At 37.2% G+C, this 27,228-nt stretch overlaps 1 protein-coding gene and 1 long non-coding RNA gene across 2 annotated transcripts in view; one reads left to right on the plus strand and one right to left on the minus strand.

Annotated features, from left to right (window-relative positions):
• The window catches only part of TMX3 (thioredoxin related transmembrane protein 3), a 403,888-nt gene that overhangs the window by 200,484 nt on the left and 176,176 nt on the right, over window positions 1-27,228 (plus strand). Inside the window, exon 9 of the mRNA XM_053714874.1 lies at window positions 2,855-2,921. Coding sequence (XP_053570849.1) covers window positions 2,855-2,921 — 67 coding nt within the window. The remainder of the gene's footprint in view (window positions 1-2,854; window positions 2,922-27,228) is intronic.
• On the minus strand, window positions 13,364-26,682 carry LOC128660827 (uncharacterized). Its single transcript, XR_008402585.1, has 2 exons — window positions 26,560-26,682; window positions 13,364-15,102 (listed from the first exon to the last, which is right to left on the minus strand). It is a non-coding gene; the product is annotated as an uncharacterized LOC128660827 (long non-coding RNA).

The following is a 27,228-nucleotide window of genomic DNA, read 5'->3' on the forward strand; positions in this document are numbered from 1 at the left end:
TTCTAAAATATACACATAAATATAAAGTGTGATCCTAATTTATTAAACTTACACAGAAACTGTAAGAGCATAATTAGAATTTGTAAAGTCGCAATCCTAAATACACTGCTGTATACAAAATAGAAAGTGCAAAGTTTAAATGTAATAAAACTTCCGGAAGAAATTAATACTATTGCTTATGTGTAATTTTAAAGAAACATAAAACGCTAAATAAATGCTAGATATAATGATGTATTCAAAGAAGAGATTAGTCTGAGAATAACATGTAGATGTATTTTTTAAAGTTTCATTAGCGGTTTAAATATTGACAAAATAAGTGTAAAGTTTTAGTGTCTATAAATAATGGGAGCTGCCATATTGTCACTTAGGTTACCTTCTCTGCTGTGGCCAATTAGAGACAGTTATAAATAGGTCATTAGAGTGTGCAGCCAATGGCTGTGGAATATAACCGTGTTCTGCACTTACATTTCTAACAGGAACTGAAAAATTAAAAATTTCTGAATTGAATTACAGGAAAAAGGGACAAAATAAGTAATGAAAGCATATTTGTATGTACTATTAATTTTATATTACTATCTCAAAGTGTTTAATGTTCCTTTAACCCCTTACTCATTTACTGTACCCACACATATTATATACCGTTTTCTCGCCATTAAATGGACTTTCTAAAGATACCATTATTTTCATTATATCTTATAATTTACTATAAAAAAATATATAAAATATGATGAAAAAATTAAAAAAAAACACACTTTTTCTTACTTTGACCCCCAAAATCCGTTACACATCTACAACCACCAAAAAAGAACCATACTAAATAGTTTAGAAATACCCAATGTTTACATGTTCTTTGCAAGTTATAAATACAAGTATCACTTTGCTATTTCCAAATCATTTTTTTTTTTTTTTTTTTTTCAAATTAGCGATAGTTACATTGGAACACTGATATCTGTCAGGAATCCCTGAATATCCCTTCACATGTATTGATCTAGGCCCATTTTGGTATATTTCATGCCACCATTTCACCATTGCCACCATTTCACCGCCAAATGCGATCAAATAAAAAAAAAAATATGTTCACTTTTTCACAAACTTCTCTGGGATCCCCTTTGTTCAGAAATAGCAGACTTATATAGCTTTGGCGTTGCTTTTTGGTAACTAGAAGGCCGCTAAATGTCACTGCGCACCACACGTGTATTATAACCAGCAGTGAAGGGGTTAATTAGGGAGCATGTAGCATTAATTTTAGCTTTAGTGTAGTAGACAACCCAAAGTATTGATGTATGCCCATTTTGTTATATTTAATGCCACCATTTCCCCACCAAATGCCATCAAATAAAAAAAGTTAAATTTTTTACAATTTTAGGTTTCTCACTGAAATTATTTACAACAGCTTGTGCAATTATGGCACAAATGGTTGTAAATGCTTCTCTGGGATCCCCTTTGTTCAGAAATGGCAGACATATATGGCTTTGGCATTGATTTTTGGTAATAAGAAGGTTGCTAAATGCTGCTGCGCACCACACTTGTATTATGCCCAGCAGTTAAGGGTTTAATTAGGTAGCTTGTAGGGTTAATTTTAGCATTAGTGTAGAGATCAGCATCCCACCTCCTGATCCCTCCCTGACCCCCCTCAAACAGCTCTCTTCCCTACCCCACCTCACAATTGTCACTGCCATCTTAAAGGGACAGTACACTGTAAAATTGTTTTTATAGAATGTATTTTCAATGACTTTTTATACCAGCTGCAGAGAATAAAATGTATGAGAAATAGCATTTTCAGGTTTATTTGTGTATATGAAGTAGCTGGTTTTGTGCTTTTAAACCACAGCCTATTACAATGGGTTAAGCTTCAGGCAATATCAGATCTCATTATATTACCACTTTTATGTACATAGACTTGCTTCCTTATCTTATATTTGTCTAGAAAACCAAAGCTCAATACTTAGAGAGAACAATGGAAAATTATAATTTTATTACTTAACTATCATGCCCCCCACTGAGACTGTAATCTCTTCTGCTGGCTGTGTTTACTTAGGCTATTCAATAGAATATACTCCAATATAGAAACTTTCTGCAGAGATGGATCCCCCCTTAGCCCCCAACCTCCCTGATCCCCCCCATACATATATCTAACCCTCTACCTATTTGCCGTCATCGTGGGTACTGGCAGCTGTCTGCCATTATCCAGTTTGCCCCCAAAGTTATTGCAAATAATTATTTTCTGTAGTGTAGTTGCCCCCCCCCCCCAATAATCTACCTCCCTCCCAGATCCCCCCTCCCTCTCCATGCCTTATATACAATGGATATTTAAGTGTGCATATTGAATGCAAGCACACACACCCTCAGCCACCCCCCCCCCCCCCCAGACGCGACCTCTGACTACCACACACACATTAGAGATAACAGATCCAGAAACTGGCAATCTATGGCACACCCACCCGCCTCCCAGCTGCTGCTCCCACCAACGAAAGGTACCATCAATGGCCGATGCAGAGAGGGCCACACAGTGCATTGGTGGGTAAAAAAGGAGATTGCAGTGATGTCTCAGTATACAATACCCTGGAAGCGGCTGGAAGCAATCACGATCGCTTCCAGCACTTTAAACCCCAGGCACGTCCTTGGTCGTTAAGGGGTTAAATGTGCTGCTCAAAATATAGTATTGTGTTCTTGGTAGAATGGGAGTTGTGTTTAATTTGATTCAACATTTTATTGTAATATTCTGTTACCTCGGTAGGTGGATAACATGAAACATGACCATAAAAGTGCGACAGTAAAACTTGGATATGGAACACATTACAAAATTATACATTTATTCTAATGACATTATTTTCACACTTTTTCTTTTCTCCAGTATGTAACGCTCAATGAAGTCCCCGCTGTCCTTGTTTTTAAAGATTCTACTTATTTTATTTATGATGGTAAGTGATATTAGATGAAATATTGTACTTAATAATATTCAATATGTAGCTGAACTTTCATGCAATACTAACTCAGGTATTACTTGCTTTTTGAATAACAGTCTGTAATTAAAGGGACAGTGGCTACCAAATTAAGCAAGAGACCTAAAATGGATAATAGATAATTATGCTTACAATTTTTTCATTTTTTTTATTTTACCACCAAGATGTTGCTTCCATAAGGCAGGGAGAGTCCACGATTTTGTTCCTCACTGTTGGGAAATATAACACCTGGCCACCAGGAGGAGGCAAAGACACCCCAGCTAAAGGCTTAAATATCCCTCCCACTTCACTTATCCCCCACTCATTGTTTGCCTTTCGTCACTTTAGGAGGTGGCAGAGAAGAGTCAGAAGATTTGGATAGTCCTGTAATGGGTATGTTCCCTTCAAGAAAGGATTGGAGTTTTAAGTAATCATGTCAACCTCTCAGTGAGAGTATTGATGAAAGTTAGAGTCTGGAGATGCAGGGAAAGTGTTTCTGCGAACCCATCCAGACTGTCGCTAACAGCTCCTAAGCAATCAGTGTTGACAAGTTGCACTGCTTGCTGTTACACACTCAAGTCCAGAGCCACACTGTGACCCTGTATACCTTCTGGGTTTGTCCCAGTTTATCAGATTTCAATCAGACAATATGACCTCAGTTGCCTACATCAACCATCGGGGGGAACGAGAAGTTCCTTGGCGATGAGAGAAGTATCTCTGATATTAGAGTGGTGGAGACTCATAGATGTTCGTTGTCAGCGATCCACATTCCGGGTATGGATAACTGGGAAGCGGACTTCCTCAGCAGGCAATCCTTTCACCCAGGGGAATGGTCTCTCCACCCGAGTTGTTTGCAGAGATATGCAGCGAGTGGGGGACGCCGGAGATCAATCTCATGGCATTCCGCCTTAATACCAAACTACCCAGGTACGGGTTGAGATCAAGGGATCCTCAGGCAGAATTGATAGATGCCCTAGGTTCACACTCATGTCTTTTTCCTCCATTACCGCTTTTCCCTCGTGTAGTGGCTCGCATCAAGCAGGAGCGAGCATCAGTGATTCTGATTGCTCCGTCGTGGCCGCGAAGGATGTTGTTTGCTGATCTGGTGGGGATGTCCTCATCTCCTTAGTGGAGGTTACCTTGTCGCAGAGATCTGCTGATACAGGTTCCCTTCGCTCATCAAAATCTAGAGTCTCTGAGGCTGACTGCATGGAGATTGAACGCTTAGTCCTAGCCAAGAGAGGGTTATTTCAAAGAGTGTTATTAACACTCTGGTTCAAGCTCGTAGCCAGTTACTTGTATCTACCATAAAGTGTGTAGGACTTACTTGTACTGGTGTGAAGAGCGTGGTTTTTCCTGGCATAAGGTTAAGGTTGCCAGAATTTTATCTTTTCTCCAGGATGGACTGGAGAAGGGTTTATCTGCTAGTTCCCTGAAGGGTCAGATATCGGCCCTTTCGGTATTACTGCACAAAACATTGGCTGTGCTTCCAAATGTGCAGTCCTTTGTTAAGGCTCTGACTAGGATCAGACCTGTGTTTAGATCTGGGGCTCCACCTTGGAGTCTCAACCTTGTTTTGCAGCAGGCTCCGTTCGAGCCTATACATACTGTTAACAATAAATTGTTATCTTGGAAGGTTCTTTTTTTGTTGGCTATTGCTTCTGAGCGCACAGTTTCTGAGATTTCTGCTTTGCAATGTGATCCCCCTTATCTGTTTTCATGCTGATAAAGTGGTTTTACCCACTAAATTAGGGTTCCTCCCTAAGGTGGTGTCGGATTGTAACATTAATCAAGAGATTGTTGTTCCTTCCTTGTGTCCTAATCCTTCTTCAGTGAAGGAACGTTTATCACAATCTAGATGTGGTTCGTGCCATGAAGTTCTATCTTCAGCCAACTAAGGAATTCAGTCACTCTTCTTTCTTGTTTGTCATCTATAAGGGGAAGCGTAAGGGGCAGTAGGCTACTACAACTTCTCTATCTTTCTGGTTGAGGAGTGTCATCCGCTTAGCTTATGAGACAGCGGGTTGACAGCCTCCTGAGAGGATTACAGCTCATTCCACTAGTGCAGTGGCTTCCTCCTGGGCTTTTAAGAATGAAGCCTCAATGGATCAGATTTGTAAGGTGGCTAACTGGTGCTCCTTACACACTTTTTCAAAATTTACAAGTTTGATGTGTTTGCTTTGGCTGAAGCAGCTTTCGGGAGAAAAGTTTTGCAGGCTGTCGTGCCCTCAGAATAGGGTCCGCCTCTTTTTTCTGTTCCCTCCCGTTCTTCGTTCAGTGTCAGTTTGGGTATAGTTTTTCCAACAGTAAGGAATGAAGTCAAGGACTCTCCCTGCCTTATGGAAGGAAAACATAATTTATGCTTACCAGATAAATTCCTTTCTTTTACAAGATATGACGAGTCCACGGATATCATCCTTACTTATGGGATATTGCCTCCTGGTCAGCAGAAGGAGGCAAAGAGCATCACAGCAGAGCTGTATATATAGCTCCTCCCTTCGCTCCCACCCCAGTCATTCTCTTTGCCTGTGTTAGTGATAGGAAGAGGTAAAGTAAGGTGTTAGTTTAGATTCTTCAATCAAGAGTTTATTATTTTTAAATGGTACCAGTGTGTGCTATTTTTCTCAGGAAGCAGCCTCCTGAACGAATTACGGCTCATTCCACTAGGGCTGTGGCTTCCTCATGGTCATTTAAAAATGATGCTTCTGTTGAACAGATTTGCAAGGCTGCGACTTGGTCGTCTAAGAATGAAATCCGTGGACTCGTCATATCTTGTAAAAGAAAAGGAAATTTATGCTTACCTGATAAATTTATTTATTTTACAATATGACGAGTCCACGGCCCACCCTGTCATTTTCTAAGACAGGTCTTTATTTTTGTTAAACTTCAGTCACCTCTGCACCTTGGCTTTTCCTTTCTCTTCCTAACTTCGGTCAAATGACTGTAGTGGGAGGGAAGGGAGGAGCTATATATACAGCTCTGCTGTGGTGCTCTTTGCCTCCTCCTGCTGACCAGGAGGCGATATCCCATAAGTAAGGATGAAATCCGTGGACTTGTCATATCGTAAAAGAAATAAATTTATCAGGTAAGCATAAATTTCCTTTTCCTTCCTGGCAGGGAGAGTGCACGACCCCGCCTGTAATTTTATGTTTTTGATGGGCGGCTCCATTTTTATATTTCTTGTGGCACCTTTTTATACCATAATGTTTCTCCTACTTTTCCTTGTTTCCTCACTGGGGGATAGGGGTATTTGGAGGGATATTTAAGCCTTTGGCTGGGGTGTCTTTGCCTCCTCCTGGTGGCCAGGTGTTGTATTTCCCAACAGTAAGGAATGAAGTTGTGGACTCTCCCTGCCAGGAAGGAAAGGAATTTATCTGGTAAGCATAAATTATGTTTTTAATGTTAACTAAAAATGCACATTTGTGCCCTTTTTAATACCCATATTTGTTTACTTATACCTTTTGAAAAACCCTCAGATAGATAGGAATAAGTTTATTATTGATTTTATACATGTCCTTGACCTTGTGTGTCATGCAACCTGTGGTTGGAGATGACTGTAATTACCATCCAATTGACTCCTTTACATACAGACACAACGAGTATTTCTCCTTTATTACATCTAAAAAGGGCATTTTAAAATGTATTAGAATAAAAAAATAAAAAGTTTCTGTGCTGTTTAACGATTTTGAGTTGTGTCTCTTTACACCAATCTAGCTATAGGGGTTGTCCTTATCAACTAGTGAGCAATAAATCTGTAAAGCTTAAAGTGATGGTAAATCCTAGCGTTTGTGAAACTCTAGGATTTACCAGTGGAACAAATAAAGGGGACTTTTAGTCGTCATGAAGTATAAAATACTTCATGCTGAAAGTTTTTTTATTTGTCTGAAGCGTTCACCATGCTGACCACCTCAGGCAGCCCACGGCAGAACACTATTTTGCTGTTAGGTGATTTTAGCCAATAGCGTGCGAGCTATTCGGCATGGCGCCAGCTGGCCTGCACGGCTATTGGCTAAGAGGTGGAAATGTCATCTTGCAGCCGTGGGCTGCCTGAGGAGCTTAGTGAGGCAAATGCTTCAGGAAAATAAAGGAACTTTCAGCGTGAAGTATTTTATAGTGCATGACTGAAAGTCCCCTTTATTTGTTTCTCTGGTAAATCCTTGCTTTTCACAAACACTAGGATTTACTATCACTTTAACTGTATAATTAATTATATACCCTTCCTTTTAGCTTCAAACTGTTTTTCTTTAAAGTTTTAAAGAAATTCTTTAAAAATCACTGGTTTGTAGTGCAGTGATTGATTACTGATGATTCTTGGGCCTCATCTGGCTTTTGAAAGTGTCTCTTCTCTATTGGAGCAAGAAATGTATCCAACTTTACCCCTGAAATTGCACACACAAACTATACCCCTTACTCCATCCTTAAAGGAACATAAAACCCAAACATTTTCAATCATGATTCGGATAATCATACAACATATAATAATAATAATAATAAAATAAAAAATAAATAAAAACCTTTTCAACAAACATTCTTCTTTCTCATAGTATCCTTTGCTTAAAAACTAGTAGGAAGGTGAAGGAGCGTGTATGTCACTAAAGTAAAATATATGGCTTTAGTTTTATAACTGTTAAACATTTGCAAGAATACTGCAGTGTTTTTCAGAAATGTGTTCTTTTCCTACCTAGGTATATCTTCAACAAAGAATACCATAAAAATGAAGTCAATTTGTAGATAGAAGTACTGTATATTCATTGACTGAGTCACAAAAGAAAAAAGTTTGGTTTCATACTACTTTAAAGGAAAAGAGTACTCTTGTTATTCAGAATACACCAGCTATTTGTGTTTATGTTGTCTGTCTTTGTGAGTGAGCAATAAAGTCCCAGGATTCAGTTTTATAGTCATTGTCTTCCTGTTAGTTTCACTTCAAATTTAAACAGCTTTTATTTAAATGGTCATTATACTTAAAACTGAATGCCACATAAAAAATGTAATTACATATAATTAAAAAAAAAAACTTTCATTATTTATTGTCTGTTTTTATTGTAATTTAACTCTAAAAATTGAAGCATTTGAACTTCTCCCATAGAGCCTAAAGTACATTGCAATACAAGGAGTGCAGTGATTGGCTGATATATGCAGGAGCTTGTTTATCTCTGTCCCTAAATGGTAACATCAAATAACAGCATATGATAAACATTATTTAAGAGGCTTTTCAAAGAAAATGTCTCGCCTTCAAAACAAGACTCATTTTGCATGCAGATTTATCGCCTAAATAGAAAACTTGACTTTAATGACGCTTTAAGATTTTTCATACAAATACATTTTTTATATGTTTAAACTCTGCTATAAACATGAGTAGTTTTGCCAGCTCATGAATCTTGACCTTGACGTAAAAACACATGAAAATCAAGTAACTAATTTACATGTAAGTATCATATGTCTGTTTTCTTGTTAAAAGCCTTGGCTGCTTATTTTAGAGTTTTATGCTTTATAAATGCCACTTCCCTCTCTGACGAAATGTCACTTTTTCTTTTCTGTGAGTTGCATTTCTATGCAGAAATGTAGGAACTGATTTAAAAGGTTTTTAAAAGTGTGTTCTATTTTGCTTTCATACTATTAAAACCACACATTTAGTATTACTGAATAAAACATTTAAGGACACTGAAAGCATAAAGCAGTTTATAGCACTTTTTTTTTTTTTTTACACATTTTGCACTTGCTTTCTTGATCTGATTTCTGTAAGTACTTCATTCCTTTCTAAGTAGACACATCCTTCCTTCTCTCTATTGAATACTTTGACTGCAGGCATTTTTCTTTGGTGTGCATCTGTTGAAGGCAGCAGTGGGGTTATGATCAAAATGGAGAGATTACCATTAAAGAAATCAGCCATTTCCTGCTTACAAGTAGCTCCTTTATGAATTACATGGTATTAAAAACAGCAGATTGGGGTTTTGTCTTTTTTTTGTATGCAGTCACTTCTTTGTTAGCTTGATTTGCATGCGCAGTAATTAAAACTTTTTCTATCTATGACTGTATAATTATTTTCTGTATTAAAAACACATTGCAATTTACAATGGAATTTTATTTATAATGACCTGCAGAAAAAATTATACTAAAAAAACCCTCATCGCAGAAAGTGAAGATAAGTTCTGCCTCTGGGTACTGCAGTAACTCGCCATTAACCCTTTTTAGTTTCTGAATTGTACAGCTCAAACTCCCCCCCCCACACACACACACACACAGTTCCTTATATGGCTGTATCTATCTCCACCTTTGCTTTGGTAGAATACAAGACTTTAACACTCCTCATCTGCCTGAGCATGCCTAGAATCAAATACGCTGCTGTGATCTCAGTTAAAACACAATGGGGACATAAGTTTGCCTTACCTTAAAAATCTTTATGCAATTTTCCACAATGATTTATTTAGAAAACGTGTTTCAACTATGATATGCTGAGATGCACTTTTTAATTGATATTCTTGTTAACGTTTGTTGTGTTTTCATTTCTTTCATGTAATTAGCAAGAGTCCATGAGCTAGTGACGTATGGGATATACATTCCTACCAGGAGGGGCAAAGTTTCCCAAACCTCAAAATGCCTATAAATACACCCCTCACCACACCCACAATTCAGTTTTACAAACTTTGCCTCCGATGGAGGTGGTGAAGTAAGTTTGTGCTAGATTCCAGCTGGTAGGGGGCAGGTTACGTTTTTTCAAGGAAATTTGGGTCAATTCTGTTCACAATCTTTGGATTCAGAGCATTGTTTCAGAAGGGTACAGAATTTGTTTCAAGTTGAGACCTCCTGCAAAGAGATTTTTTCTTTCCCGTGTCCCAGTAAATCCAGTAAAAGCTCAAGCATTTCTGAAATGTGTTTCAGATCTAGAGTTGACTGGAGTAATTATGCCAGTTCCAGTTTCGGAACAGGGGATGGGGTTTTATTCAAATCTCTTCATTGTACCAAAGAAGGAGAATTCCTTCAGACCAGTTCTGGATCTAAAAATATTGAATCGTTATGTAAGGATACCAACGTTCAAGATGGTAACTGTAAGGACTATCTTACCTTTTGTTCAGCAAGGGAATTATATGTCCACAATAGATTTACAGGATGCATATCTGCATATTCCGATTCATCCAGATCACTATCAGTTTCTGAGATTCTCTTTCCTAGACAAGCATTACCAGTTTGTGGCTCTGCCGTTTGGCCTAGCTACAGCTCCAAGAATTTTTACAAAGGTTCTCGGTGCCCTGCTGTCTGTAATCAGAGAACAGGGTATTGTGGTATTTCCTTATTTGGACGATATCTTGGTACTTGCTCAGTCTTTACATTTAGCAGAATCTCATACGAATCGACTTGTGTTGTTTCTTCAAGATCATGGTTGGAGGATCAATTTACCAAAAAGTTCTTTGATTCCTCAGACAAAGGTAACCTTTCTGGGTTTCCAGATGGATTCAGTGTCCATGACTCTGTCTTTAACAGACAAGAGACGTTTAAAATTGATTACAGCTTGTCGAAACCTTCAGTCACAATCATTCCCTTCGGTAGCCTTATGCATGGAAATTCTAGGTCTTATGACTGCTGCATCGGACGCGATCCCCTTTGCTCGTTTTCACATGCGACCTCTTCAGCTCTGTATGCTGAAGCAATGGTGCAAGGATTACACGAAGATATCTCAATTAATATCTTTAAAACCGATTGTTCGACACTCTCTAACATGGTGGACAGATCACCATCGTTTAATTCAGGGGGCTTCTTTTGTGCTTCCGACCTGGACTGTAATTTCAACAGATGCAAGTCTCACAGGTTGGGGAGCTGTGTGGGGATCTCTGACGGCACAAGGAGTTTGGGAATCTCAGGAGGTGAGATTACCGATCAATATTTTGGAACTCCGTGCAATTTTCAGAGCTCTTCAGTTTTGGCCTCTGCTGAAGAGAGAATCGTTCATTTGTTTTCAGACAGACAATGTCACAACTGTGGCATACATCAATCATCAAGGAGGGACTCACAGTCCTCTGGCTATGAAAGAAGTATCTCGAATTTTGGTTTGGGCGGAATCCAGCTCCTGTCTAATCTCTGCGGTTCATATTCCAGGTGTAGACAATTGGGAAGCGGATTATCTCAGTCGCCAAACGTTGCATCCGAGCGAATGGTCTCTTCACCCAGAGGTATTTCTTCAGATTGTTCAAATGTGGGAACTTCCAGAAATAGATCTGATGGCGTCCCATCTAAACAAGAAACTTCCCAGGTATCTGTCCAGATCCCGGGATCCTCAGGCGGAGGCAGTGGATGCATTATCGCTTCCCTGGAAGTATCATCCTGCCTATATCTTTCCGCCTCTAGTTCTTCTTCCAAGAGTAATCTCCAAGATTCTGAAGGAATGCTCGTTTGTTCTGCTGGTAGCTCCGGCATGGCCTCACAGGTTTTGGTATGCGGATCTTGTCCGGATGGCCTCTTGCCAACCGTGGACTCTTCCGTTAAGACCAGACCTTCTGTCACAAGGTCCTTTTTTCCATCAGGATCTGAAATCCTTAAATTTAAAGGTATGGAGATTGAACGCTTGATTCTTGGTCAAAGAGGTTTCTCTGACTCTGTGATTAATACTATGTTACAGGCTCGTAAATCTGTATCTCGAGAGATATATTATAGAGTCTGGAAGACTTATATTTCTTGGTGTCTTTCTCATCATTTTTCCTGGCATTCTTTTAGAATACCGAGAATTTTACAGTTCCTTCAGGATGGTTTAGATAAGGGTTTGTCCGCAAGTTCTTTGAAAGGACAAATCTCTGCTCTTTCTGTTCTTTTTCACAGAAAGATTGCTATTCTTCCTGATATTCATTGTTTTGTACAAGCTTTGGTTCGTATAAAACCTGTCATTAAGTCAATTTCTCCTCCTTGGAGTTTGAATTTGGTTCTGGGAGCTCTTCAAGCTCCTCCGTTTGAACCTATGCATTCATTGGACATTAAATTACTTTCTTGGAAAGTTTTGTTCCTTTTGGCCATCTCTTCTGCCAGAAGAGTTTCTGAATTATCTGCTCTTTCTTGTGAGTCTCCTTTTCTGATTTTTCATCAGGATAAGGCGGTGTTGCGAACTTCTTTTGAATTTTTACCTAAAGTTGTGAATTCCAACAACATTAGTAGAGAAATTGTGGTTCCTTCATTATGTCCTAAGAATTCTAAGGAGAAATCGTTGCATTCTTTAGATGTTGTTAGAGCTTTGAAATATTATGTTGAAGCTACGAAATCTTTTCGTAAGACTTCTAGTCTATTTGTTATCTTTTCCGGTTCTAGAAAAGGCCAGAAAGCTTCTGCCATTTCTTTGGCATCTTGGTTGAAATCTTTAATTCATCTTGCCTATGTTGAGTCGGGTAAAACTCCGCCTCAGAGAATTACAGCTCATTCTACTAGGTCAGTTTCTACTTCCTGGGCGTTTAGGAATGAAGCTTCGGTTGACCAGATCTGCAAAGCAGCTACTTGGTCCTCTTTGCATACTTTTACTAAATTCTACCATTTTGATGTATTTTCTTCTTCTGAAGCAGTCTTTGGTAGAAAAGTACTTCAGGCAGCGGTTTCAGTTTGAATCTTCTGCTTATGTTTTTCGTTAAACTTTATTTTGGGTGTGGATTTTTCAGCAGGAATTGGCTGTCTTTATTTTATCCCTCCCTCTCTAGTGACTCTTGTGTGGAAAGATCCACTTCTTGGGTAGTCATTATCCCATACGTCACTAGCTCATGGACTCTTGCTAATTACATGAAAGAAAACATAATTTATGTAAGAACTTACCTGATAAATTCATTTCTTTCATATTAGCAAGAGTCCATGAGGCCCGCCCTTTTTTTGTGGTGGTTATGATTTTGTATAAAGCACAATTATTCCAATTCCTTATTTTATATGCTTTCGCACTTTTTTTCTTATCACCCCACTTCTTGGCTATTCGTTAAACTGAATTGTGGGTGTGGTGAGGGGTGTATTTATAGGCATTTTGAGGTTTGGGAAACTTTGCCCCTCCTGGTAGGAATGTATATCCCATACGTCACTAGCTCATGGACTCTTGCTAATATGAAAGAAATGAATTTATCAGGTAAGTTCTTACATAAATTATGTTTTTTGCGTGCATAATTATTACTTATAAAATTTAATTTAGTACGTGGACATTTTAACAAAATTGGAAATGTACTATAACAGGGAAGTTAGAAGAGAGTTATTTTTGTATTTAAATAAAATATGAAAAAATCTATACAATGTCAATGTCATTTCCTTTTGTTTTAAAATGTTTGCTTTTTTCCGTAACTGTTTCCCCTAAGCTACTTTTCTGCTGATAATAGCTGGTGTTTTTGAGTTATAAACAGCATTTCTTGAATTTCAACATTGTGTAATATCTAAAGTAGTAGATATACCAGTTCTATTTTTGCATGCTAAATACAAAGCTTGACAAATTTTTATTCAAATTTAGGAGCCAGCAAAAATATGGAAAAGACTTCCATACACCATGGTACATAAATAGGTGAAAATTGTAAAATTCGAAGAGACGTGAAGCACTAGTTTAATATTTTTGGTGAAAACATCCATTCATAATCCTACATACCAAACTCAACTATGGGCTAAACTCCTACAATCCAGGAGCAACTATAAGTGATATTATCCAATCAAAATCAAGCGACTGCTGGATAAGTCCATTCATAAAGTCTTTATATAATACCTATTACTCTAAACATTGTATATGCAGAATGTGTTGGAGCTCTACAAATAACTGATAATACAAATATTAATAATTATAAGAATAATCTATACCACTGATAAACCTTAAACCATAAAAATATTTGGTGACACAATAAGGATATATGAATGCGATATGCAAAATTACCTGATTAAGAAAGTTAAGAGCAAAAAAAAACATGTATTTGTACATTTTTATATACATAATTGCACTGTATGCAAAGGAATATTTAACAGTATAAATTAATAAATGTAATTAAAACGAAACCACTGTGTATGCATTTTAACAATTAAAATGTATATATTTAAAAAAAAGTTTTTTTTTGTTTATAGTTCCACTTAACATTACATTTTAAACCATTGTTGGCCAGATTATGAGTGGCGCGTTATGGGGGATACATGAATATGCGGGATATTCTAGCTTCGACTTTTTGTGCACATTGGGTAAGTGCTTGTGCGAAAACATTTCAATTTCAACGAGCACTTAATACGAGCACTACCCGATGTGCACAAAAGCTTACTTCTAGCAGAGTTAGTGCGCAAGCAGGACCGCTAAATAACGCTCCACTTGTAATCTGGCCTTGTATTCTTACTTAAATAGATCACCTCAATATCTCATTCTCAAAATCACCTCCCCACCAGTGGAAACTAATCTTATCAACTGCATAATAAAATAAATGTCTACTATTCTGAATACTGTAAATATGCCCTCTGGTTTTACCTACATACTTTTTAATGCATTTGACATTGCAGCCTGTGAACCTATTATCTAATCATCTATATTGCATTCATGTACTGTATTGTTTGGGTCACTTCAGCTTCATCTAAATTTGTGTCTCAAAAATTCAATAACCCTTAAATTAAGTCATTCCTTAGTCCGTAAATATGCCTGGATCCTCTGGACAGCATTCAATGTTCTCCTTTCTATTCTTTTAAATACTACTTGGAGATGTTTATTAAATAAGGCACCGCAATAGTATCCCTTTTCAAAATATGCCAGTTCAGTCTAGTATTTAAGTTTTTTTTTGCTGGGCATCATTTTGTCATCGTGATTTTCAGATTTCTTTGAGGTAATTGTGATAAAAATAAAATCAATATCTCTTAAAGGTGTAGGCAGAAAACAGATGTTTCACTTGCCAACACCAGCAGTGTGGACGACAGGCCCAGTTCATTTTTTAGATGTGAAAAAATCTGCTGAAAGAGTTTTTGGATAACCTGTGAATCAAATGTTAATGTGTCCACTGAAAAAATGTAGGAAAGTATTCTTCTTTCATATATTGTAGTTTCTCTTTGACTGTATTCTGTTGGTAGAATAAATTGAATGTTTTTTATAGTTTCTATTATTTCACTTTTATTGCTTTGAAGTTGAATCTTCATCGTTTGAACAATGAGGTTGAATTTAATCTCAGCTTGTAATGTGCACATGCATTCTTCACAGTAATGTGACCTAGAAACAGGAAAAGGAGAGTTCAGTATTAAATGGAAATTTAAACTCACAATTAAAATATTCATAAAATGAAGAATAATGCATAGTACAAAAACCTTGCAATATGCTTTCATTATTTATGCTGCCTGCTTTCCCTGTAATTTAACTTCATTGTACTTTTTATCCTCTAGAGAGGCAGTAGTGGATCCTACAGAATCCAGAAATCTAACCATATAACATGATATTTAGTGATTGCCTCATCAGTGCAGGGGCTTTTATATCTATCCCTAATTAGCCGCAGCAAAGGGGATGAGATAAACAGTACTCAAGGCTTTTTAAAGGGACATTAAACTTCACGGTACATCTACAGTAGCATGATTACTACTCACCATGCTAATGTTTTATTATCCTCTTCCTGCAGTTGTCTTCAATGCCATTATCTTATATAGGTGCCAATTGATGAAGCACCAACTCTTCATGCCACCATCTTGGATCACATGTATTCTTGATCCCGGTGACAGAAGTGGTAGGTATATATAGATCAGTGATATTGCTGTATCATGAAGCTTGACATTTTTTTTTTTTTTTCTAACCCAGTTTAAAAGTTACAGAATATATAAACCCCTCAGGAATAATATTGAGCAAAGCAGCCATTGCAAAAATGTAAAACTTCCACTCTGTATTGTGCATGCTTAAATGACGTGCACAATATGGCTTGTCAAAAATAGAACAAGGTTACTGATCTGTGAACACGCACCACTTCTGTCACAGAATGTGAGAATTCCTAAGCTCGAAGGTTGCGGCCGCCTATGTGAAGATTTATTAGACTACATTTTGAAGGAGTTTAGTGTAAGAAGATAGCTGCAGGTACATAAGGAAAAACTACTATGCTGAGTGTTTTAGATCTGTCCAGCAGTTTAATGTCCCCTTAAGAGGCATGCCCCTGGAATGTCAAAACAATGCAAATTTTGCTTACAATACAGTTGTTTTAAATGTTGTTAAAGGTTTATAAAATCTATATTTTGTACCCAGGCATTTTGCAATGCAGGATTACAGGTACAAAACCCATTATCCAAATTACTTGGGACCAGAAAAGTTTGAATTTCAGAATATTGGTATATTGGCAACCGTAAAATGGGACACTTCAGAGAAGGGATGGGACATTGTTTAAGGAATATTTACATGTCATAATACAACATATACGCACACATACTAATGTTCTGGAACTCTGTGCTATTTTTAGGGCTCTTCAAGCTTGAGCTCTGTTAAAAGGGTAGTCTCATCCCTATTTCCAAAGAGACAATGTCACAGCAATTGCTTAAATCAAACATCAGGGCGGTGGGGCCCTAGCCATGAGGGAAGTGGCACAAATTCTTTCATGGGCGGAAATCAATTCCTGTCTAATATCAGCTATTTATATTTCAGGAGTGAACAACTGGGAAGTGGACTTTCTCAGTCATCAATCTCTACATCCAGGGGAATTTTCCCATCAGGATGTGTTCAATAAGATTGTGGAACTTTTGAGTCTTCTAGCGATAGATCTGATCATTTCATGTCCAGTTGCCCTCCTTGACCTCTTTCTCTATGTTCAGACCTTCTGTCTCAAGGTCCGTTTTTTCATCTGGATCTCTGAACTTGATGGCATGGAAATTAAACGGTTATTCCTTAGACATAGGGGTTTCTCTGAAACCTCAATTCAGGCTAATAAGCTTACAACCAGGAAGATTTATCATGAGGTTTGGAAGGCCTTTATTTCCTGGTATAAAGATAATGTTTTTTTTCTTGGCATTCTTTTAGAATTATTAGGATTTTGCAGCTCCTCCAGATGATTTCCAGATATAAATGCTTTATATCCTACACACCGTGTCAGTTATTACCAGTTAGCAAGTAGGCAGACAAGTTAGATCACAAAACGCCAGTCAATAGCCAGTCAGCTGTGTGAGTATCAGACTTCTCTTAGATATATGCAGTTCATGCAGTACCTATATTTATTATAGGGAACGTTACCTTCCGCAACTCGACTTCATAGATCACTCCGCTTTAATCCAAACGGAGTAAGTACATCCTACCTGAAGCCTTTATTCCCTCCATTGGTAGTGCTCGTTTCACCGCACCTTCCTTTAGCCAGACCTTAGTACTTTAGTCGTCATGTACACTTGTTCTGAAGCTACTCACAAAACAATCTCACTGTGCTTAATATCGCTACTTGCTTTCTTTTGCCGTGACACTCAGCGTTTTCCTTTCAATCTGGGACTCTTGTAACTTGGTTCTTTCGCATATACATATGTTTAAGAAATATATTTTATACTTCCCTTAATTATTTTATATAGACTTTAGATGAGACATTAACTTTTTGAAGGATTGTTTTTCTACACAGGGAATAAGAAGGTTACAGAAAATAGGTAACATAATTGGTTTGGGGGGGGGCAGATAAAGAGCATGAAGTGCTTTAAAAAAAAAAAAAAATCTGAATTAGAAGTGTTTTCTTTTTAAAAATCTACTACTAAATATTCTCATCATGAGAAGATGGGTATGGCAAGGTTTCAGTTTATACATTGTTTACACTTTTAGCATCAGAGTTACTTCTGTTCTTTATAGTAAAGTACAAGAAAACTCCGGCAAACCTCCAGGTGCTATGTTAAAACGTAAATCCTTTATTTAAAGGGACAGTAAACCTTAAAAATAATGTTATATAATTCTGCACATAGTGCAGAACTATATAACATTATTTAGGTGCTATAGCCATAAAACCCTTTTTTACCTTTTAAAATGTAAAAATGACAGCGCTTTTACAGACAGGAGCGAGCTGCACTTAGTCTTATGGCGCGATCGCGCTGGGCTGTGACTATACAGCTGGCCCGATGCGCTGACTAAATATTACAGACCCGCTCAGCAGAGAGCAGAGAACGGGTCTGTAAAAGCGCTGTCATTTTTACATTTTAAAAGGTAAAAAAGGGTTTTATGGCTATAGCACCTAAATAATGTTATATAATTCTGCACTATGTGCAGAATTATATAACATTATTTTTAAGGTTTACTGTCCCTTTAAGACAGTATACATATAAAATCAAAAGATTTTCTCAGCAGGAAGGTGTCTTAAGTGTTTCGACAAAAGCAGCCTTACTCATAGACATGACAGCTAAACCTCAGGCAGAGCATAAATAGCTCTTACCTGATTAGCTGATCTTTGCCTGCTGAGACATATTTTTATTTAAAGGTATCTCACCGATATATACAGAAAAAGAGGGATCTAGCCTGAACAATACATTTGCATGTTAAGTAATTAGTAGTAATAACATTGCCATACAGGGTTATCTTATACAGAAAACATCTAAATTTAAAAAGTCGTATAATATACTGTTAAGATAATAAAATAAAATGATAAATGTTAGGGCTTGTATTAAGGTATGTATAAATTAATTATGGTATATATACTATATATATATATATATATATATATATATACATAAATTGTTGGTCTATGCTGAATTATTGATTAAAAAAATTCTCCCTATAAGACTAAAGGTTACTTTCCCCATTAGGGAGCAGGCCATCTAACATACAGCAGTATACTCTCATTTGAACCCAAAATATGTTATACTATTTTTACTCTGGCTATTATATCATTTTTTCTTTTTTACTAATGATCAAAAAACTGTAATAGTAATACACCACTATAAAACAGTAAGAGTGCATGACTAGATACATTAAAGGGATATTCCAGCCAAAATAGAAAATCTCATGGATGCATTTCAGTATTGAACAAAAGCAATTTTGTAATATACATGCATTAGCAAAAAAGGCTTCTAATAAAAGCTATAGCTGTTTTAAAAGTGTATTTAAGTATGCACCGTGCACCAGCATTTTAAACACAACACTTGTTCGGAGAGCCTAAGGTGCTTGTACCATCTGGTAATGACTCAATTTGTTAATTGCTGACATGATACAAGCCCCACTGTATATCTAAGCAGCTGCATTATTTAAAATGTGGGTGCAGTGAAAATATCTAGTTATGCTTCACATGCACCTGCAGAAAAAAAATAACACTAAAACACTGATAACTCTTAATAGAAGCATTTTTCCCAATACATGTATATTGAAAATATGTTTCTATTCAAAAATGCAATAAATGTGCATTTATATTTTGACTGGAATGTCCTTTTAAGCAAGCAATATGTTGAAAGGGAGTCGCTTCTAAATTACTCATTACAGTAGAAAATATATTTTTTCTTTCAATTTATAGAAATATGAAAAAAGGTTATGAAAGCATATATGTGCATAACCTAATCATTGTTGTTGCCAAAAATCACCATCGATATTTCTGTTCTTTATAACTAATTTCTTTATATGTTGTGCATTTATTTTACCTGGTTTAGATGTACAGAAAACAGTTTGTGTGTGTGTGTGTGTATATATATATATATATATATATTTAGATTGGTGTCAATCTAACGAGCCCGAGCTCGACACGGTGTGAGAATAAATGTAATTTTGTTTCAAATTCAAGACGTGTTGCTTTTCCTTGTCTTTTTTCAAAAGAGTGCTTAATTCCCAGTCTTTAGTAGGTGATTTTATTTTAAACCACCTAATCTCTCTTAAATTTTGTACTATAATTATTTAATGGGTCTGCACCATATCTAATTAAATTTTCCATTATATACTCGTATTAACAAGGCGGTATCTAATTTTCTGAATACCGAGTAAACCAGTGCAGCACTATTTATGAACTAGCCGTTTTTCCATCCACGCTTTTCTCAATTTTTTTTTATATATATATTATAGATCAGGCGCTTGTTCACCTCTGATGAAGCAGCTAATAGCGCTGCAAAACGCGTCAGCCCCCGCCACACGCAACACATTTTCTGTGCAAATACCACAGCAGGCTACAAACCAGAGATCGCACATATCACAGTGTGAGAAGGTAAACAGTAGTCCTGCAGTGTTTATGGCATAGTTGTTTCTTTTAGATTGTACACAGCAGCAAGGTTACGGTTCCAGTGTAAGGCATAATAGCTACATGTCACACACATAAGAGGACTGCTAACGCTGTAGATTGATTTTAGCCTACATTTTAAACGTTTATTTATATTGTTTATTGGATCTCAGCAGAGAACATTTTAACTAACAGAGCTGAGTACAAATATTGTCTGTTTTTTTATATATATATATATATGTGTGTGTGTTTGGATACTGAATAAACTGTACACATTTTATATACCGGTTTCACCCTACCTCCCTTACTCTGGGATCCATCCTACACCCAGAGGGCCACTAACCCAAGCCCCTATCTCCTTCTGGGAGACTGGTTCTGGCTTTAACAGGACCAAGAGGAACAGGATTAAAGCAGGAAAAAAAAGAGGAGACCATAAACAGACACCAGCTTTAAACAAGCGCCTGATCTATACCTCATATTGGATGGGGTTAAACCACGTGAGTGTGCATTTGTATATCTCTTGCATTGAATAATATTGTCATAGACGATCTTCACTAGGGGTGCCTTCTTGTGCGCTTGTCCACTCTCTACTTTTTCAGCACATTTTGGGGAGAATCTTCTTTTTGGAGAGGGAAATCCCACCTTGGACATCCGAGAGTGCAGGCATTTGGGGAACTGTTACACACGCTGTTATAATTGGACAATATACCCCTAAGCGCAGACTTACCCTCCTATTATATATATATATATATAATATATATATGTGTGTGTGTGTGTATATATATATATATATATATATATATGTATGTGTATGTATATATATATATATAATATATATATGTACATAAAACTGTATGTGTATATATATATATATGTGTATATATATATATATATATATATATGTGTGTGTGTGTGCAAAAGTTTATTTCACAAATGCAACATAAAAGGTGAAACTAATATATGAGATAGACTCATTACATGCAAAGCAAGATAGTTCAAGCCGTGATTTGTCATTATTGTGATGATTATGGCTTACAGCTCATGAAAACCCCAAATCCACAATCTCAGAAAATTAGAATATTGTGAAAAGGTGCAATATTCTAGTCTCAAAGTGTCCCACTCTAATCAGCTAATTAAGCCATAACACCTGCAAAGGGTTCCTGAGCCTTTAAATGGTCTCTGTCTGGTTCAGTAGGAATCACAATCATGGGAATGACTGCTGACCTGACAGTTGTGCAGAAAACCATCATTGACACCCTCCATAAGGAGGGAAAGCCTCAAAGTAATTGCAAAAGAAGTTGGATGTTCCCAAAGTGCTGTATCAAAGCACATTAATAGAAAGTTATGTGGAAGGGAAAAGTGTGGAAGAAAAAGGTGCACACGCAGCAGGGATGACCGCAGCCTGGAGAGGATTGTCAGGAAAATGCCATTCAAAAGTGTTGGGGACTTTCACAAGAGCCACCACACACAGACGGATCCTGGACATGGGCTTCAAATGTCGTATTCCTCTTGTCAAGCCACTCCTGAACAACAAACAACGTCAGTAGCGTCTTACCTGGACAAAAGAAAAATAGACCTGGTCTGTTGCTCAGTGGTCCAAAGTCCTCTTTTTTGATTAGAGCAAATTTTGCATCTCATTTGGAAACCAAGGACCCAGAGTATGGAGGAAGAGTGGAGAGGCACACACTGCAAGATGCTTGAAGTCCAGTGTGAAGTTTCCTCAGTCTGTGTTGATTTGGGGAGCCATGTCATCTGCTGGTGTTGGTCCACTGTGCTTCATTAAGTCCAGGGTCAACGCAGCCATCTACCAGGAGATTTTGGAGCACTTCATGCTTCCTTCCGCAGACGAGCTCTATGGGGATGCTGACTTCATTTTCCAGCAGGACTTGGCACCTGCCCACACTGCCAAAAGCACCAAAACATGGTTCAATGACCATGGGAATACTGTGCTTGATTGACCAGCAAACTCACCTGACCTGAACCCCATAGAGAATCTATGGGGCATTGCCAAGAGAAAGATGAGAGACATGAGACCGAGCAATGCAGAAGAGCTAAGACCGCTATTGAAGCATCTTGGTCTTCCATAACACCTCAGCAGTGCCACAGGCTGATAGCTTCCATGCCACGCCGCATTGAGGCAGTAATTGCTGCAAAAGGGGCCCAAACCAAGTACTGAGTACATACAGTATGCATGCTTATACTTTTCATAGGTCCGATATTGTTCTACAGGTATGTACAATCCTTGTTATATTGATTGCATGTAATATTCTAATTTTCTGAGATTTTGGATTTGGGGGTTTTATGAGCTGTAAGCTATAATCATCACAATTATGACAAATCACGGCTTGAACTATCTTGCTTTGCATGTAATGAGTCTATCTCATATATTAGTTTCACCTTTTAAGTTGCATTATTGAAATAAATTAACTTTTGCACGATATTCAAATTTTTTGAGTTTCACCTGTATGTATGTGTGTGTGTGTGTGTGTGTATATGTATGTATTTATGTATGTATATATATATATATGTATATATATATATATATATATATAATGTGTGTCTGTGTGTATGTATATATACTCACCGGCCACTTTATTAGGTACACCTGTTCAATTGCTTGGTAACACAAATTTCTAATCAGCCAATCACATGGCAGCAACTCAATGCATTTAGGCATCTAGACGTGGTGAAGACAACTTGCCAAAGTGCAAACCGAGCATCAGAATGGGGGAGAAAGAGGATTTAAGTGACTTTGAACGTGGCGTGGTTGTTGGTGCCAGACGAGCTGGTCTGAGTATTAAAAATACTGCTGATCTACTGGGATTTTCATGCACAACCATCTCTAGGGTTTACAGAGAATGGTCCGAAAAAGATTTTATCCAGTCAGTGGCAGTTGTGTGGACGACAATGCCTTGTTGATGTCAGAGGTCAGTGAAGAATGGGCAGACTGGTTCAAGATGATAGACAGGCAACAGTGATTTAAATAACCACTTGTTACAACCAAGGTATGCAGAATACCATCTCTGAATGCACAACACGTCGAACCTTGACGCAGATGGGCTACAGCAACAGAAGACCACACTGGGTGCCACTTCTGTCAGCTAAGAACAGAAAACTAAGGCTAGAATTCGCACAGGCTCACCAAAATTGGACAATAGAAGGTTGGAAAAACGTTGCCTGGTCTGGTGAGTCTCGATTTCAGTTGCGACATTCAGATGGTAGGGTCAGAATTTGGAGTAAACAACATGAAAGCATGGATCCATCCTGCCTTGTATCAATATTCAGGCTGGCGGTGGTGGTGTAATGGACACTTTGGGCCCCTTAGTACCAATTGAGCATCATTTAAATGCCAAGGCCTACCTGAGTATTGTTGATGACCATGTCCTTTTATGACTACAGTGTACCCATCTTCTGATGGCTACTTCCAGCAGGATAATGCACCATGTCACAAAGCTCAAATGATTTCAAACTGGTTTCTTGAACGTGACAATGAGTTCACTGTACTCCAATGGCCTCCACATTCACCAGAGCTCAATCCTATAGAGCAGCTTTGGAATCTGGTGGAATGGGAGATTTGCATCATGGATGTGCAGCCGACAAATCTGCAACATATGCTATCATGTCAATATGGACCAAAATCTCTGAGGAATTTTTCCAACACCTTGTTGAATCTATGCCATGAAGCATTAAGGCAGTTCTGAAGGCAAAAGGGGGTCCAACCTGGCACTAGCAAGGTGTACTCTTACCTTAATACCAAGTGCCAGGGTGCCAACGGTTAAATATAACAAGTAGGAGAGTGCCTTCTCCTACTTGTTTTTTATATATATATATGTATGTGTGTAAGTATGTGTATATGTGTGTGTATATTTATATATTTTTTTATATATATATAGTGTCATATGCAAAAGTTTAGGCACCCCTGACAATTTCCATGATTTTCATTTATAAATAATTTGATCTATCAAATAACTGAAGGACACAGTAATATTTCAGTAGTGAAATGAGGTTTATTGGATTAACAGAAAATGTGCAATATGCATCAAAACGAAATTAGACAGGTGCATAAATTTGGGCACCCTTGTCATTTTGTTGATTTAAATACCTGTAACCACCTAGCACTGATTAATTGGAACACACAATTGGTTTGGTGAGCCCATTAAGCCTTGAACTTTATAGACAGGTGCATCCAATCATGAGAAAAGGTATTTAAGGTGGCCAATTGCAAGTTGTTGTTCTCTTTGACTCTTCTCTGAAGAGTGGCAACATGGGGGCCTCAAAACAACTCTCACATGACCTGAAAACAAAGATTGTTCAACATTATGGTTTAGGGGAAGGCTACAAAAAGCTATTGCAGAGGTTTAAGCTGTCAGTGTCCACTGTGAGGAACATAGTAAGGAAATGGAAGACTACAGGCACAGTTCTTGTTAAGGCCAGAAGTAAAATATCGGAGAGGCAAAGGATGGTGAGAACGGTCATACACAGACCACCTACAAAAACCTACAACATCATCTTGCTGCAGATGGTGTCACTGTGCATCATTCAACAATTCAGCGCATGGGAGAGTGATGCGGAAGAAGCCTTTTCTGCACACACGCCAAAAACAGAGTCTCTTCAGGTATGCAAACACACATTTGGACAAACCAGCTTCATTTTGGAAGAAGGTGCTGTGGACTGATAAAACAAAATTGAGTTATTTGGTCATAACAAGGGGCGTTATGCATGGCAGCAAAATAACACAGCGTTCCAAGACAAACACTTGCTAGCCACAGTAAAATTTAGTGGATGTTCCATCATGCTTTGAGGCTCTGTGGCCAGTGCCGGTACTGGGAATCTTGATAAAGTTGAGGGTCTCATGGATTCCACTCAATATCAGCAGATACTTAAGAATAATGTTGAGGAATCAGTCACAAAGTTGAAGTTACGCCGGAGCTGGATATTTCAACAAGACAATGACCCAAAACACTGCTCAAAAGCTTCTCTGGCATTTATGCAGAGGAACAAGTACAATGTTCTGGAATGGCCATCCCAGTCCCCAGACCTGAATATCATTGAAAATCTGTGTGGTTATTTGAAGCGGGCTGTCCATGCTCAGCAACCATCAAACCTAACTGAACTGGAGATGTTTTGCAAGGAGGTCCAAAATACCTTCATCCAGAATCCAGACACTCATTACAGGCTATAGGAAGCGTCTAGAGGCTGTTATTTCTGCTAAAGGAGGTTCTACTAAATATTGATGCAATATTTCTGTTGGGGTCCCCAAATTTATGCACCTGTCTAATTTTTGTTTTGATGAATATAGCACATTTTCTGTTAATCCAATAAAACTCATTTCACTACTGAAATATTACTGTGTCCTTCAGTTATTTGATCAAAATGAAATTGCTGATCCAAACACCCAATTATTTATAAATGAAAACCATGGAAATTGTCAGGGGTGCCTAAACCTTTGCATAAGACTGTATGTATGTATGTATGTGTGTATATGTATATATATATATATATATATATATATATATATATATATATATATATATATATATATATATACACACACACACACACTCGTCTCCAACAGTATGCACTCCTCATCAAAGCAATTGCTAAAGTGCTGACAAAGTACTTTCAAATCCCAAAGTATAGAAAGCACTTGATGGACTTTTTAAATAAGCAAAAAGTTTTATTCCATAGTTTTTAACTTGATTGATTATTTGAAAAGTCCATCAAGTGCTTTCTATACTTCGGGATTTATATATATATATATATATATATATATATATATATATATATATATATATATATATATATATATGTGTATTATTTGTGTGTATTTTCTAAGTTCACAAGCAGCTAATAAATCGGGGCTCTTAGTTATTGCTGCAGATAATGGCATTTACAGGTTAATGTCATCCTTTAAAGGGACAGTACACTGTAAAATTGTTTTTATATGAATGTATTTTCAATGACTTGTTATACCAGCTGCAGAGTATAAAATATATGAGAAATTGCATTTTTCGGTTTATTTGTGTATATGAAGTAGCTGGATTTATGCTTTTAAACCACAGCCTATTACAATGGGTTGAGCTTCAGGTAATATCAGATCTCATTATGTTATCACTTTTATGTACACAGACTTCCTTATGTTATAGTTGTCTAGAAAACTAAAGCTCAATGGAGAACAATGGAAAATTATAATTTTATTACTTAACTATCATGCCCCCCACTGAGAGTGTAATCTCTTCTGCTGGCTGTGTTTACTTAGGCTATTCAATAGAATATACTCAAGTATAGAAACTTGCAGTATAGGTTGGGATACCACATACTAAATCAGCTATTTCAAATGCCAAAATAGAGGTAAATGAGCTACTTGTAAACAATTTAAAACACTCCAGCAGGTAAAATTAATCATTGGGAATAATTTAAAAGGGAGAACATTTTTGGGTGAACTGTCTCTTTTAAATATGCTAAATTATATGTCCTCCCATTTTCCGTTTTTCATAGCATCCAAATAACTAGCTTAATGAAATGTAATCAGTTTATGTACTTACCAAATTAACAGGGAAACCAAACACAACAAAACAAGACAGCCCGTGAGAATAAGGATACAGATAATCCTGGAGTTCATTTTCTATAGTGATATAGTTGTCCTGCTCTGTTGCTTTATAGAATGCATATCATGCATAGTCTGATTTGTCACTAGGTATGAAGTTATCACAGTCTTACGTTTGTTTGGGGGAGGAGTTGCTGTTTGCTTGAATTCCCCATTTAGATGTTATATCAAGAAGAAAGGAAACTGAAAGAGGAAATCAGCATTTGTTAAAATGCAACTTACTAGGGATAATGCAAGAACCAGCAACACCACAAAATTATTAGATCCAGTAGGTGTATCCTATGTATTATATCCTCAATGTTTCATTTGAATGATGTCTCAGTGTATCTAAGCAGATTTCATACAGTATAAACTAAATACATTAGAACTTATAGAGTATTGAAATTTTCTCTGTGCCACATTACCCACTAACATTAGGATCCTGATTCCATTTGCTAATTGATTTGATGTTGAGAGAATAAATGAAGATACTATTGAAGTTTGACAACTTCTTTTTTATGAGTGTTCTTAATCTTTTATATCGACCAACTTCTGAAATTTTCTTCATTTCTCTGTCAAGATATTTGTCCAGCTCTCTAAACTGAAGAATGTTTGGAAGATAATATTT

This window comes from Bombina bombina, chromosome 5 (genome assembly GCF_027579735.1).
Source record: "Bombina bombina isolate aBomBom1 chromosome 5, aBomBom1.pri, whole genome shotgun sequence".
Classification (NCBI taxonomy): Eukaryota; Metazoa; Chordata; class Amphibia; order Anura; family Bombinatoridae; genus Bombina; species Bombina bombina.